Raw genomic sequence first — 15,516 nt, forward strand, 5'->3', positions numbered from 1 at the left:
GGAATTTGAGACAGCATGAGATAACCTAATTTCTGGTCTTGAAGTCTCAAGCTTTTCACCATTCATTGATTTCTAGAACATGTTTATTTGTCAAAACTCAGCAGCTGTGGTAGTGCAGTGACGATCCTTTTTGGCTGGTGACGTTATAGAAGGAGTCCATTGTGCATAGTATTTTCTCAGAAAGTACAACATTTTAGATTTTTAAAAGTTAATAGCCTCATGATTTGTAACAAGGCATATGTATGTGCTTGGAGACTTCAAATGTTTGCAGAGTGAGGAATACTAATGCTAAAATATGAATGTGTGGTGTATTAATGCCACTGTTTTGTAGTGCTGTTGAAAACAATTTTGCTATCATTGAAACAGTTATTTTATTATATATAAACATATAATGTGTTTTTATGTAATCTGAAGTTGAAGTGAAATAAGTCCATTACATATTGTTTTATTAAAAATGACACATTCCAAGATGAAATGTTCTTGATATGTTTAACTAAATTCATATACACTACTGAGTCAGGATTATTTTTAAAAAATGCTTTAACTACTACCAGCCAAGACCCTACAGTTTATAGTATGTTGAACAGTTGTTTTCAGATCTAATGGGATACTAGAGTTTATAATATTGTCATGTTCTCAGTGGGTTCTTTAATGTAATGATAAACACTGGCTAATATCAAAAGCTTCTTATAGCTCATGAAGGGGAGCAGGGAAAGGGGGAAAAGTCAAGGTTTGCTGTAGCTGCTGTTTATAACAATAAAGTATAGCACAACATTGCATCTGAATGCAGACAGTGAGGGCCACAGAGAATGCACAAGTACAGTAATTGTTCCTCTCCCACCCCCAAATGGTACATTCAGTTCAGATAATGTAATGTGTAATGAAAAAACATTTACTCATAACGTAAAAGGCTTAAAAAAGGCTCGTAATTTGGATTTGTGACTTGGGCTGAAAACAGGCCACTTTGGGGGCTTGATGTCTAGATTATGCACATCCCTGAAGCAGCTGGAAGCCACTCCAAGGCCACCTAAGGCATCCTGAAACCACCAGCAAAAGAAGTGAATACAGTATAATCCATTCCTGCCAGAGGCCCATTTGGGACCACAGCAGTGGCCCACTTTGGAATCAGGCCATCTGGTTGCCACAGTCCCAGGCCGATCGGGGCCAGAGCGACTAGAGACCGCTCCTTCTGGGCCACCTGCATCGGCCCATAGGCTGTATCTGCACTGCAGAAATAAACCAATTTGACACCACTTTAACTATCATAGCTCAATACTATGGAATTCTGGGAACTGTATTTTTGTGAGACATTTAGTCTTCTCTGTCAGAGAGTTCTGGTGCCACAATAAACCACAAATCCCGAAATTCCATAGCACTCAGCCATGGCAGTTAAAGTGGTGTCAAACTGCATTATTTCTGCAGTGCGGATCAGGTTTCAGTCTGTATAATGGAAGTGCAGTTTGCAAACGCTATATCAGCAAGGAAGAGTCTAGTCCTAGAAAGACAGTTTTGTTTACATCCAATTTCTGAATTGTGTAAATGCTCCTTCTTCCTCCCACTTACTGTTATTCAAATTTGGTCATACTACTTGTTCCTGTCTAGGTTGAATTGGTATAAATTTTCCATGGCCATTGTCTTTGTTTTCTTAATGTTCAACAAGAAGCCTGCCTTTGCACTTTCTTCCTTGATCTTCCTTAGTAGTTGCTCTAGGTTTGTGATGTTTTCTGCCAGCAGTATTGTGCTGTCTGCCTACCTTAGATTGTTGATATTCATGTTCCTATTTTCACTCCTCCTTTTTTTGTGTTTAAGTCTGCTTTTTGTATAATATGTTCTGTATACAAGTAGAACAGATAGATCGAAAGGCTACCATCTCGCTTGACCTGTTTGCCAGTTGGGAACCATTCTGGTTTTTTGTCGGTTTTTCAGGGTATGTGGCCCGAAAAACCCACAAAAAACTATGGATGCCGGCCATGAAAGCCTTCAACTTCACATTGGGAACCATTCTGTTTTTCCCTGTTCTGTTAACAGCCCAAAAGACCAGAAATCTCCCTGAAGGCCAAGATTATTAAACCGAGTCTTTTGTACCTTGGCCACATCATGAAAAGACGCAGTTCATGGAAATACTATAATGGTGAAGTGAAGTAGAAAGAAGGGAAGACCATATGCTATATGGATGAGCCCTATTAAGTTGGTCACAGGTATGAATTTACAGGATTTAGGCAGCGTAGTAGAGGACTGGGAGTCTTGGAGATGTGTCATCCACAGGATTGACTTGTGGACAGTTAACAACAACGACAAACCCTATGCAATTCATGGAGTCTTCATAAATCAACAAGTAACCTGAAGGAACATACACATATGTGTGTTTCTGCTTTTTAAACTGAAAAGTCTTATCAATAGTTGGTTGATAGTGCCACTAATGACCCTGTGTAGTCAAGCCAAGGAGTGTCAGTTTGCATCATGAGTGACTAATATCCTTCTGTTCAAATGACAATTTTTAATTTAATTTCCTTTTGTTCTACTGTATCAGGTATCTTAAGGGGTCTTCTGTTTGTCCTGCTGTATGCATACACATGCCTGTAATCAAACTTCATGTATTTTCTTCTTTTTTAAAAAATTATAATTGGGATTAAAAAAGTATGTACAAAAAGATGGAAGAGAAAAAAGAAAAAAAGTAGGGGGGGAATGGAGAAGAAGGAGAATTACATAAGATACAATGGTGGGCGTAGCATATTCATCAGTATAAGCTGACTATGAGAGCCAGTGTGGCATAGTGGTTTGAGTGTTGGACTACGGCTCTGGAGACCAGGGTTTGATTCAAGGTTTGGCTATGAGACCCACAGGGGTAACCTTGGGCAAGTCACATTCTTTCAGCTTCAGGGAAAGGCAATGGCAATCCTCCTCTGAACAAACCTTCCCAAGAAAACTCCATGATAGGGTTGCCATAAGTCGGGAAGGGCAGACTACCACAGCAACAAATTTGATTATATGTCCAAACAAATATTTTTCAAGGAGTTTGTGTCTCTAGAGGACATGTTTGTACAGAACTAAAGCAGATAAGCTCTTTTAACCATTGAAGATAGATGGTGAATATTTTTATTTCCAGCTTTAAAGTATGAGAGTTTCAACTTCACAGAATCCAACCATATTGCCTATCAGTTAAGTTTCAAATCACAGGAATATAGCACAGGCTGTGATGACATGGACTTTTTGTAAAACATTGTTTCATATATTTAGATAATTTAGTTTATTATGTATTGTGTACTATCCAGTTATCCACTTAGGAGCCTCACATATGTTGGCAGAAGTGGGATATGAACCATAAACAAACCAAGGTGTATGATACATGCCAAAAATGAACGGAATTTTGTAATGAGGAAGTAAAAGGTACCCCCAAAACCAAAAGATAGTATAGAAGTGAGATTGAAGATGGGGAGGGGGGTAATGTCAGAACGTTGGACTTTAAAGAAAAGCAGAAGATGGAGATGTGTAAAGCCCTAAAGCTGATTTATGAAGGGAAAACTAGAAGAATTAAAAGTTTATGTTGATTAACCCTCAGATTCCAGACGCTTGTGGGGCAAGCATAAGTAAAATACTATAACCCTCAATCTGTTTGATCGAGATTTTGAGAGAACAAAATAGAACTGGAATCTTGGAATTTGCCGCTGATCGCAATCTCAGAGAATGAAATTGCAATGGGAAGAAGGAAAGGGAAGGGAATTTCAGGATGATGAAAATGGGAGAAAAACAGAAAAATATGAAGCTGACAGAGACTGAAAATGAATTTGGAGGCTAAGAAAATGAGAAAACAGGAAATTTGAGGCAGGGAAAGAGAAAAGCAAAGAGGACAGGATATGGAGAGATTACAAATATCAATGATTTTTCAATTGAGATTAATATGTTACAAACATACTACAGCCAGAGAAGATTGACCGCTGTACATGGTCCACATGTATACCAGAAAGAAATATTATCTTTTAATACATTGCTAGCCTTAGATGAACAGGGCAATTTCTTTCTTTAAAACAGCAACATTTTTGCTGAACCAAGCACTCTATTCAGATGTAAAATAAAGTTTAGTTTTACAGTGATGCAGCTGCTAGAATGTTTTGTACTGCACGGTCTATTCCAGTCAAAACCAAATTTATTAAAATCGAAAGTTATTGCTTTTCTACATACTTGAAAACTACAATTGTTGATTTCAGTTTCTCTTAGGATACATAAAGTTCTTCAAAGACAGCAGAGGTATAAAGTAACAAACACTTTATCTTTTTTTCCTCTTTGTAGAATGCAAACATAGATATTTATTTTGACCTATCTTGATATTTACAGTTACTGATGTCTCAAATATTTTCTCACAAATTCAGGTGTATTCATTTATGCAAACTTATCAATTTGTCTGTCAGTTTGTTGTCAAATTGCTGGGTTTAGTTGGTTTTATACTTGAAATCAATGAAACAAATTTTAAGGATCATAAATATTGATATTCAAATTTTATTTCATTTAAATTACAAGATGAGAGCCTGCGCAGACTAGGCGTGAGGGCATGACATACACATGCCGGGCATCACCGTGCTGGTGTCATGCTACATGCCCAACCACATGATGGGGGGGGGCGTCATGGTGCTCCATTAGTGTAGTGTTAAATGTGCTGCACCAAAGGAGCACCAAAGCCTCTGCCACTGTGGCTATGCGCACTTATCACTTGTGAAAAGGAGCCCATTTTTGTGGCTACTTTTTGCATCATGAAAATTCCAGATTGGGGATGTGCATGCGGTTGCCACCAGCTCATTGGCAGGAAAGGCGCGCCTGTTGAGCCCCTCACTCTTCAGCATTGATCTGGGCAACTTAGGTAAGTGTCAGTTCTGTATACATTTTTATCCCCCCCCCCCCTTCTGTGGATTTGTAAGTAACATGTTATAATAACATTCTATGTAGAGCCTGTGTAGTGTTGTGGTTTGAGTGCTGGATCCCTGCTGAGCCATTAAAACCCATTGGGTGATCTTGGGCAAGTCACATTCTCCCAGCCAGAAATGACTTGAAAGCACACAACAACAAACAAACAATTCTGGGTAGTGGTTTGATGTGACTACAGATCTGGAGACCAGGGTTCAAATCCCTGTTCAAGCATAAAAACCGACTGGATCACATTGGGCAGTCACACTCTTTTAGCCTCAGATGGCAAACCCTGTCTGAAGAAACTTGCCAAGAAAAACCCCATGATACGTTCACCTTAGGTTGTCATAAGTTGGAAATGACTTGATGGTCACATCAATAACAGAAAAATTCTGTTGCCTCCATTTGTACTCTTGTCCTAATCCCGTAGCTCAAGAGATTGTAGATTCATTGGATAGTAAGAACGTTCCTAACCATAATACTGGACCAGAAAAGAAGAAACAGAAGTAACTCTTGGGTATTGCATTGAAAGAAACTTCCTAGGACAGTTATCTTAAAATAATTTCTTTAATTGCTTTCTATTGCAGTATGTTTCCTGCAGATAGTATGAGGAAATTCCCCACAGGCATGTGCAATGTATATATTTGAAGTTACCATTCAAAAGTGTATCTCTGTATTGAACTGAAAAGTGTCATATGATTTCCTGTCACTATAACTTACAAAGTTTTAAAAATTATACTTAACTTTCAACTTCATGGGAACTTTCTGTGTGTACTAAAATTATGTGAGTACTTTTCCCAGTATTAAATAACCGATAAACCTGTGATATAAGTATGTTATTAGAAAAGTAGAGATGCATCTTTTGGCCCATATTTTTCACTACAGTACCATAGAATCTCCAGGATGTCCTTAGCTAAGCTGTGGCCAATCAGTTGTGACTTTTCTTCTATGTTCTTCTTTATCATGAAGTATAAGTTTTGGCAGATTTAGAAAGGAGATGTACTAAAAAAAGTGTGATGAGATCTCACCAATCCATCCAATATACAATAGTTATTCTCTTCCAGCTGCTATTCATTTTTTGAACCAGTCTTTGAAGATAGTTATCTGCTGTAGGTTCCAGTGGTATCTTTCTTAACAATTAAAGTATATTGAAGTATTTTGGTTTAAATTAATTAGCTTGTTTCAAACCATTAAATTTTTTCAACCAAAGTACCTGGACACCTGGGGTCCTTTAAGAGAGTCATTAGGTCATGAGAGAGCTTGGTTTTTGTTTTTTTAAAAAATAAAAATAAACATTTTTGAGTTGTAGATATAATAATTTTATGCGGAGTTCCCTGAGAAAGTTTTTAACATATATATATACAGGTCCCTGAGATGTGAAAATTATCTCAATGGTTGTGTTGTATACCTTCAGACATTTCTGACAAACTGTCACAGGTTTTCTGGCAAGATTGTTCAGAGAGGGTTTGGTTTTGCCTACCTCTGAAACTATAGAATTTGACTTGCCAAAACTCACCAGTGGAATTGGACGTTGTGAGGGGGATTCGAACCCTGTATTAGTATTATATTAGTCCAAAACTTAAACCCGGCCTGGGTGTAGTGGTGATTTGGGGTTTCTCCTTGTCTACTCCAGAGTAAGATTTTTTCCCTTTGATGTTACTCCTACCCTGTAAACAACCTCTTACTCCTTTACTCCTTATTCCTACTCTATTCCCCAGCCCGCCTTAAACCATAACACCATGAGGTTAAAAATTGAGAAAGACTTTGCATTCCACTTTAATAAGGTGATCAGAGTGGCTTACAATCAGTTAAGTCATAAAGGCAAAAAAAGAAGGAAGGAAAGAAAAAAGAAAAAAAGAAAGAGATGGTTACCTCCAACAGATATAAATCAGCAATGCCTGTCAGCCACAAGATGAAATAATGTCCCTTTTTTCTCCAAACATTTTTGGCTGAAAAGAAAAGGAGGTGCCAGCCACTAAAGAAGATTGAGGGTCCTAAGAGTTTTTTGTGGGTTTTTCGGGCTATGTGGCCATGTTCTAGAAGATTTTTTCCTTGACGTTTTGCCAGCATCCTTGAAGTGTTCCAGCCCTAATTAATGCCTCTGAATGCAAAAGTTGGTGTACTTCAAAACACCTTTATTAGCCTCCTCCTCACTGTTCAGTCCCTAGGTCGCTGTGTGATGTTCCTTAGAGCAATGCCCTGTGCGTGGCCCTTACTCCCAGGGAGTCCCTTAAAAGAACTTTCCCTTCTAGATCTCATAGGTTTCCATTTCGCTCCTGTTGAGCAGAGAGACCCCCTGGAGGTCCTATAGTCGCGCTGCCACCACCCAGTGAATGAATTCCTTCCCCCCACACACTGGGACTTGTGAGGATAGAGAGGAGATCTAGTTTCCTTCTTGCTAACCCACACATCATAACCGAGTAAGGCACGTGTACAGGAGCCAAAGAGATGCAGATGCTTTTAAAAGAATCAGAATCATAGAGTTGGAAGAACCACAGGGCCATCCAGTCCAACCCCCTGCCATGCAGGAAAATCAAATCAAAGCTCCCTACAGATGGCCATCCAGCCTCTGTTAAAGACCTCCAAGGAAGGAGATCTCACCCTCCGAGGGGATGTTCCATTTCGAATAGCCCTAATGTCAGGAAGTTTCCTCCTAATGTTCAGTGGTGGAATCTCTTTTCCTGCGCTTGCATCCATTGTTCCGGGTCCTGTTCTCTGGAGGAGCAGCAGAAAACAAGCTTGCTCCCTCTCAATATGACATCCCTTCAAATATTTAAACAGGGGCCATCAACCTCTTAACCTTCTCTTCTCCAGGCTAAACATCCCCAGCTCTCTAAGTCGTTCCTCATAGGACATGGTTTCCAGACCCTTCACCATTTTAGTTGTCCTCCTTTGGACACGCTCCAGTTTCTCAACATCCTTTTTAAACTGTGGTGCCCAGAACTGGACACAATATTCCAGGTGGGGCCTGACCAAAGCAGAATATAGTGGCACTATTACTTCTCTTGATCTAGACACTATAATTTTATTGATGCAGTCTAAAATTGCATTGGCCTTTTTAGCTGCCACATCACACTGTTGACTCATGTTCAATTTGTGATCCACTTGGACTCCCAGATCCCTTTCACATGTAGTCTCGTTTAGCCAGGTGTCCCCCATCCTATATCTGTGCATTTCATTTTTCCGCCCTAAGTGCAGTACCTTACATTTCTCCGTGTTGAATTTCATTTTGTTAGCTTTGGCCCAGCTTTCTATTCAGGTCGTTTTGAATTTTGATCCTGTCCTCTGGGGTATTAGCTATTCCTCCTAATTTGGTGTCATCTGCAAATTTGATGAGTATGCCCCCAATTCTGTCATCCAAGTCACTGATAAAGATGTTGAATAAAACTGGCCCTGAGACAGACCCCTATGGGACCCCACTGGTCATTTCTCTCCAGGATGAAAAGGAGCCATTGTTGAACACCCTTTCGGTTCGGCCAGTCAACCAATTACAAATCCATGTAACAGTTACCTTGTCTAACCCACATTTTACAAGCTTATTTGCAAGAATGTCATGGGAAACCTTGTCAAAGGCCTTACTGAAATCAAGATATACTATATCCACAGCATTCCCTTCATCTACCAAGCTGGTAATTTTATCAGAAAAAGAAATTAGATTTGTCTGACATGACTTCTTTCTCTGAAACCCATGTTGACTTTTTGTGATTATGGCATTGCTTTCTAGATGTTAACAGACTCTCTATTTAATGATCTGCTCCAGAATCTTTCCTGGTATAGATGTCAGACTAACTGGACGATAATTGTTGGGATCCTCTTTTTTCCCCTTTTTGAAGATGGGGACAACGTTTGCCCTGCTGGGACTTCTCCTGTTCTCCAGGTGTTTTCAAAGATTATTGTCAATGGCTCCAATATTACATTTGCCAGTTCTTTTAATACTCTTGGATGTAGTCCATCTGGTCCTGGAGACTTATATTCATTTAGATTAACAAGGTATTCCTGTACTATCGCTTTACTTATTTTGTGCTGAAATTCCCCTATTCTGTCCTCTGCTCCATTATCCTCAGGCTGAGCACTCTTTTCGTTTTCTGAGAACACTGAGGCAAAGAAGGTGTTGAGTAATTCTGCCTTTTCTCTGTCCCCTGTTAGCATTTTGCTGTCTTCTCCACGCAGTGGCCCTACCATTTCCTTCTTATTCCTTTTGCTGCAGACATATCCAAAAAAAAACCTTTTTATTGTTTTTAACCTCTCTAGCAAGCCTGAGTTCTTCTGCGCTTTAGCTTTTCTGACTTTACCCCTACACATGCCTGCTATTTCTTTGAATTCCTTTTTTGTGATTTCTCCCTTTTTCCATTTCTTATACATGCTCTGTTTAAAATTTAGCTCAGTTGAAAGTTCCTTGGGCATCCATCCTGGTTTCTTGAGACACCTCCCTTTTTTCTTTCTCACTGGAACGGTTTGAAATTGTGCCTTCCGTATCTCCCTTTTGAGAAACTCCCATCCATCCTGAACTCCCTTATCTTTTAGTCTTTCTGACCACGGGATCACCCTCAATACCTCTCTAAGTTTACTGAAATCAGCTTTCCTAAAGTCTAGAATGCGTGTTTGACTATGCCTGGCTTCTCCTTTCCATTATATAACAAACTCCATAAGAACATGGTCACTTCCACCTAATGTTCCCACCACTTGCATCCCATTAACCAAGTCATCCTTGTTGGTTAGGATCAGATCTAAAATAGCTGATCCCCTTGTTGCCTCTTCCACCTTTTGGACAATGAAACTGTCTTCGAGGCAAGTGAGGAATTTGCTAGACCTAGAGGATTTTGCTGAGTTTGAATTCCAGCAAATATCAGGATAGTTGAAGTCACCCATCACTACTACATGGAAAGTCATGTGGCCAAGAAAATGGTAATGGTCACAAGTCTGGAATGATGGTTTCCAAAATTCTTCAGGCAGCTGTTGACTTGGTACTTCAATAATGGATAAAACAAACATAGATCACTCACTAAATCAGGGTGGGCAATTTGCAATATATCAGCCACATATGGCTTCCCAGGGCCAGTTTTGTGACTCTTAGAGTGCCCCAAGAATACCTTTGCCTCAGAATACACACTTGAGAGCATGGGGGGACATTTTTTCCCATATAACTGCCTCTCCAGGGAGTGAACAGAAAGAGACTTCTTGTTAAATCATGCCCTGGACTTAAAATTGCTGGAGGGGCCCAGAGATACTGCAAAAATGCCCGTCATGCCTCCTGGAGTTTGTAAGTTCTTAATGTAAGAATGTAATGCTGTAACTGGAACATGGAAATATGCAAAAAGCAGCTGCTCTATTGGTCAGGCCCAAATATTAATGAAAAGGATATAGCATTTTAAAATTTTAAGCCACTATTCTTGACTACATGCCCAAAAGTAATTTCTACTCACGCGACAGACATATTGACTTCGGGCACCAGGCGAGAATGTCTGTGAGCGAACAAGAGTGCTACTACGAACAAATGCAGACCCTCTGGATCGACGGCCAGTTCTGGTTTTATGAAGCAAAGCAGCTTCTTCTGGGAAGATATCTTCTGTGTTAGTCTCCTTATCCACCTATATCAAAAATGAAAAGTTGCAAGTCTTACACCTTCTTGCCAAAAAGCACAAGAACTGTTCACTCAACTAAACAAATAAACATTTTAAGAGCACATTAGCTATCTAGTAATATCATAATTATAAATGCAAGTGATTCAAATGTACTACTCTATTACAACATGTTGCAAACCTTCAGCAAGGCAGCAAAAATTGCTACAAACAGGGCCCCGTGAAAAGTTTTACCAGAATATCAAGAACAGTTATGTGAAGGACAGATATCCCGCACAAGAACGCAGACTATTTAAGAGCTGAACGAACGAGAAGGTCTGCAGGCTGATAAAGCTTTCTATCCCAAAACCAAGTTGCAAGACGAACACGAGTATTGAAGGCAAAGGGAGAAGTAATCAAATGTATTTGACTTGGGAAGCTATCCCAGACATAGTTCAATTAAGGATTAGCAAAAACTGGAATACAGAGTACCATTGGCTTGTTACAGACTGTCAAAATAAAGCTGCTTCGGGTCTCTTTGGAAGTATGCTGTTTAAATTATGCATGCAGCCTAAGAATCCGGAAGCGGCTCCAAAGCTGCACTCCAGTGCTTAGAAATGGAGTGTGGCTTTGACGTGACCTTCGGACTCTTAGGACCCATGCATCATTTAAATAGCATACCTCCAAAGAGACCCGAAGCAGCTTTATTTTGGCAGTCTGTAACAGGCAATTATCTCTACTTGCCTTTAATGGTGGAGACTGAACTTTTCCAGAGGGGTACTGATCAGTCTGAGATACAAACATATGACTATGTAATGATTCACCACAATAGGATTCTGGGTGAGGACTTGTCTGCATGCAGTTACTACATCCACTGTCCACTGATTCTGCTTGCCAGCTCCTGCAAACGAAATAATTTCAATTAGTTTTTGACTTATTACTTTTAATCTTTTAGACCACCCAATAACTGGAGTTGTCTGGGTGATAGGTAGTGTACAGGTACACTGGTAAAATTACACAGAAAACAATGATAACATGATTGTTAACATTATAAAAGTTAAATCCACAAAATAATTAAAATAGTACAGAAGGCTAACACACTAAAACAGTTCTTTAAATACATGGAAACATAAAAAAGATCTTCACCTGGGGTCAAAGAGACCCTAATGTAGGTGACAGGTGGAGTTTTGTAACAAGGGCTTTCTATCCCAAAACCAAGGTGTAATCCAAAACAGAAGGTATAACCAGTTTCACTCAGAAATTCCTGAAGCTTTGATGTACCATTTGCTCATATCAAAACAGTATGTCTGAAACTGGCCAACACTTGCTGATCCCCTGGATAGATGATGGTGGTAAAATCTATAGTTTTCTGTGGGGTTTTCAGGCTATGGAGCCATATTCTAGAAGAATTTGTTCCTGACATTTCGTCAGCATCTGTGGCTGGCATCTTCAGATGCCAGCCATGAAAGCCTTTGACTTCACAGTGGTAAGATCTGTTGGACACTAATATCTCTGACAAACTATTTGGTGGTTCATCAGAACTGGCCCATTGGAGGTGGGGTGGGGGTTGCCTTTGTCTATCATTGTATCATCATTCATTCATTCAGGCATCATGTCCAATACACATTGGAGTACAAGGTCTTGTATTATCTCAGCATGCTGTTCCAGATTTAAGTAATGAAATACAGCAAAAAAAGGAAAGGAAAGGAAAGGAAACGAAACGAAGAAATCAAGAAACTTTACACCTGTTTGTATTTATCTGAATCAATGAGGCAAGTATCTTAACAAAGTAATAAATTTATCATCTTAAAACTTACATGTTTTGGTATATTCCCTTTTAAAATTTACCTTTCTGATACAGCTTCCAGCTGATCTTCCTTTCGTTCCATCTCTAGAATTTCCTCCTCTGTGTACTCAAGTTTCACTCTCTCTTCTGCCAGCTCTCTCTCCACAGCCTCTAGCTGAGCTGTGGTCCTAGCTAAAAGGGCAGTCACAGCATCCTAAAATAGAAAATGAAGTTCAAATCAAGTGCTGCTCAGTTTTTTGAAAAGAAGTAAAGTTAAATTTTCAAAGGAACAATAGGAATTATGTTCCGATAAAAGCATGTGAACCGTTAAAAAGCTTTTAGAATGATGCAGGAGAATATGTGTTTTTGCATTTTGACTGAGAATGTCTCTGAACCAATGTGTAACCCCCCCCTCCCCGCCTCCCACACACTTCTTCCATTCAAACCCATTTTTTTTCTTTTAAACTTTTCCCACTAGTTTAACTGAATGGCCTGGTTCATTTAAACTGGGGATTAAATATTGAAGTGATTTGGAAATTTTGGAATAAACGTGACTGGTGGAACATTTATAATTGTAATTGATCTATAGGTACTATCATAGTTGTACCTGTGCATATATATCAGACAAAGAGTTTCCTCCAACATACTCACTGATTCCCCCCCACCTTTAATACCATATATCCTATGAAAAAAAATCTACAAGACAAACAAGTTAACATACTCAAGAAATGTGTTTGAGAAGCATGTATGACTGTACCATTTTCACTGTACTTTTGTTTTCCAAAAACTGAGAAATACTTTCTTCACACTTTGGTTTCTCTTTTTTCTGATCATGATCTGAACCAGTGAAGATCTGGATGGGGTACCAGTGAAGCTGCAGCTCACCACAACTGTCATAATCAGCTAGACTAATTTGAGCAATGCCCTGTGAAGATATTGAAGAAAAATGAAAATAAAGGAACACTAGAAAAGCAAAATTTGAAGCAAAAATTTTAGTCTAGCAATAAGCTGAAGCAAAATGTGTAAATAGTAGTTATTTATGTGGTAGATTTTGGTATTTTTTTACAATTTTAAGTTTTATGTGGAATTTTTGTTCTATAGTATTTTTTTGGAAGTTGCCCCTTTCAATTAAAGAGAATCACTTAAATCCCCAAAGGGGAGTGCATCATGTTCTGCTGAAAACTTGTGTTTCCTCAGAACTATTTTTTTCAAATTGCATTCTTCATTCAAATGAGAAAACCCACTAATACATGTATTTTATCCCCTGGAATATTTCCCCACTTTAAAGGTCATAGAGGTAAAACTGCAGTTCCTAAACTGGAGATGGTAGCATTCTATCAATATGTCTGAAAATTATGTCAAGTTGATTTCAAGTTATAATGACTCCCTGAATGAGAGACCTGCACGTCACCCTATTATCAACCACACTACTCATTTCTTGCAGGCACAGGGCCATGGCTTTCTTGATTAAATCTATCCATCTGGAATGTGGTCTTTCTCTTTTCCTTCAGCCTTCTATCTTATCAAGCACTATTGTCTTTTCTAGAAAGTTATGTTTTCTCAAGATATAGTTGAAGTATGACAATCTCAGTAATCTTCGCTTCTAGGGAGAGTTCAGCTTGATTTGGTCTAGGCCCCATTTATTTGTCTTTTTAGCAGTCGACAGTATCTGTAGAACTCTTCTCCAGCACTACATTTCGAATTACTGTAGTTTTTTTTCCCCCTACCAGCTTTCTTCACTGTTCTGCTTTCACAATCATACATAAAAATGGGAAATATGACAGAATGGACAATCCTAACTTTAATATTCAATGATGCACCTTGACACTTCAGGATCTTATCTAATTTTTTCATAGCTGCCTTTTCAAGTCCTAGTCGTCTTCTGATTTCTTGACTGCTGTCTCCATTCTGATTAATAATTGAGCCAAAGTATGGAAAATCTTTATTTTGATGTCTTCATCATATACTTTATAAAGTAATGTAAGTCATCCGTGGTCATTGGTTTTTTTAATGTAAACCTGCCTTTGCACTTTCTTCCTTGATTTTCTTTAGTAACTGTTCCAACTGTTTACTATTTTCTGCTATTAGTATGGTGTCATCTGTATATCTTATGTTGGTGTCCTTCCTCCAATTTTCATGCTTCCTTCCTCCAAGTCTAATTCTGCTTTACATATATCTTTAGCATACAAGTTAAACAGATAAAGTGATCAAATGAAGACTTGCCTGACCCCCTTGCCAACTGAAAGCCATTCTACTTTTCCATATTCTGTCTTAACAGTAGTCGCTTGTCCCAAGTACAGGTTATGCATTGGGATGATCAAATATTATGGAATACCCATTTCTTTAAAAGCAAGCCAGATTTTTTTCATGATATATACAATAAAATTTTTTTTGATATATTCTATAAAACATAGGCTGATTTTCTTTTGAAATTCTTTCATGAGAATTTGGTGAGAAAGAGAGGCCTCAATGACAAATGAAACTCTGCAAGCAGTTAAGGACAGACAAGAAGCAAAAGTTAAAGGTGATAGAAACCCTGAATGCAACTGTTCAACAAGTTGTATGCAGGGACAACTATAATAATCAACACACAGAACAAAAAGGAACAAGAGACTTCTTCCACAAATTCAAAGAAATAAGGGAATTTTAAACCAAGAGTAGGGATGTTCTACGACCAGCAACACAACATATTACATGACCAAGTAGAAATAAAAAGACAACGGAAAGAATATAGAGAAGAACTATATAAGAAATGAAAAGGTGACAGATTCATTTGAAAAAGAACCACATAAAGATGACCTTCCAAATTTAGAAAGTAAAGTGGATGCTGCACTCAAAGCACTTGAGAGTAATAAATTACCAGGAACAGATAGATGGGCATACCGATAAAGCTGCTTCAAAATACAGAGATAGGATCTACTCTAGTTATAACTAAAATCTGTCAACAAATGTGAAGAACAAGACAATGCTCCGCAGATTGGAAATGCTCACTATACATTCCAATCCCCAAGAAAGGGGACACCAGCAATTGCATTAACCACAAGTTCATTGCATTAATCTCCAATGCAAGCAAAGTGATGATCAGTATTCTACAACAAAGACTTTTACCACGTATGAACAAGAAATGCCAGATGTCCAAGCTGGGTTCAGGAGAGAAAGAGGCACTAGAGATCATACTTGCAAACATGGTTTGGACAATGGAGCACACCACAGAATTTCAAAGAAAATCAACCTGTGAGGTATACAAATGATGATAATGATGATGACGACAACGAC

The 15,516-nt window shown here is 38.7% G+C and overlaps 1 protein-coding gene across 2 annotated transcripts in view; it reads right to left on the bottom strand.

Moving 5' to 3' along the window:
- Positions 1-9,843: 9,843 nt before the first annotated feature.
- LOC121925521 (protein WWC3-like) overlaps positions 9,844-15,516 on the bottom strand; it is a 529,629-nt gene continuing 523,956 nt past the window's right edge. For both annotated transcript variants that reach the window (XM_042457755.1, XM_042457754.1), the window contains exons 17-20: positions 12,998-13,165; positions 12,303-12,454; positions 11,199-11,355; positions 9,844-10,484 (exon numbers count right to left, since the gene is read on the bottom strand). In XM_042457755.1, coding sequence (XP_042313689.1) covers positions 10,281-10,484; positions 11,199-11,355; positions 12,303-12,454; positions 12,998-13,165 — 681 coding nt within the window. In that variant the 3' untranslated portion in view covers positions 9,844-10,280. The remainder of the gene's footprint in view (positions 10,485-11,198; positions 11,356-12,302; positions 12,455-12,997; positions 13,166-15,516) is intronic.

Source organism: Sceloporus undulatus, chromosome 3, assembly GCF_019175285.1.
Source record: "Sceloporus undulatus isolate JIND9_A2432 ecotype Alabama chromosome 3, SceUnd_v1.1, whole genome shotgun sequence".
Classification (NCBI taxonomy): Eukaryota; Metazoa; Chordata; class Lepidosauria; order Squamata; family Phrynosomatidae; genus Sceloporus; species Sceloporus undulatus.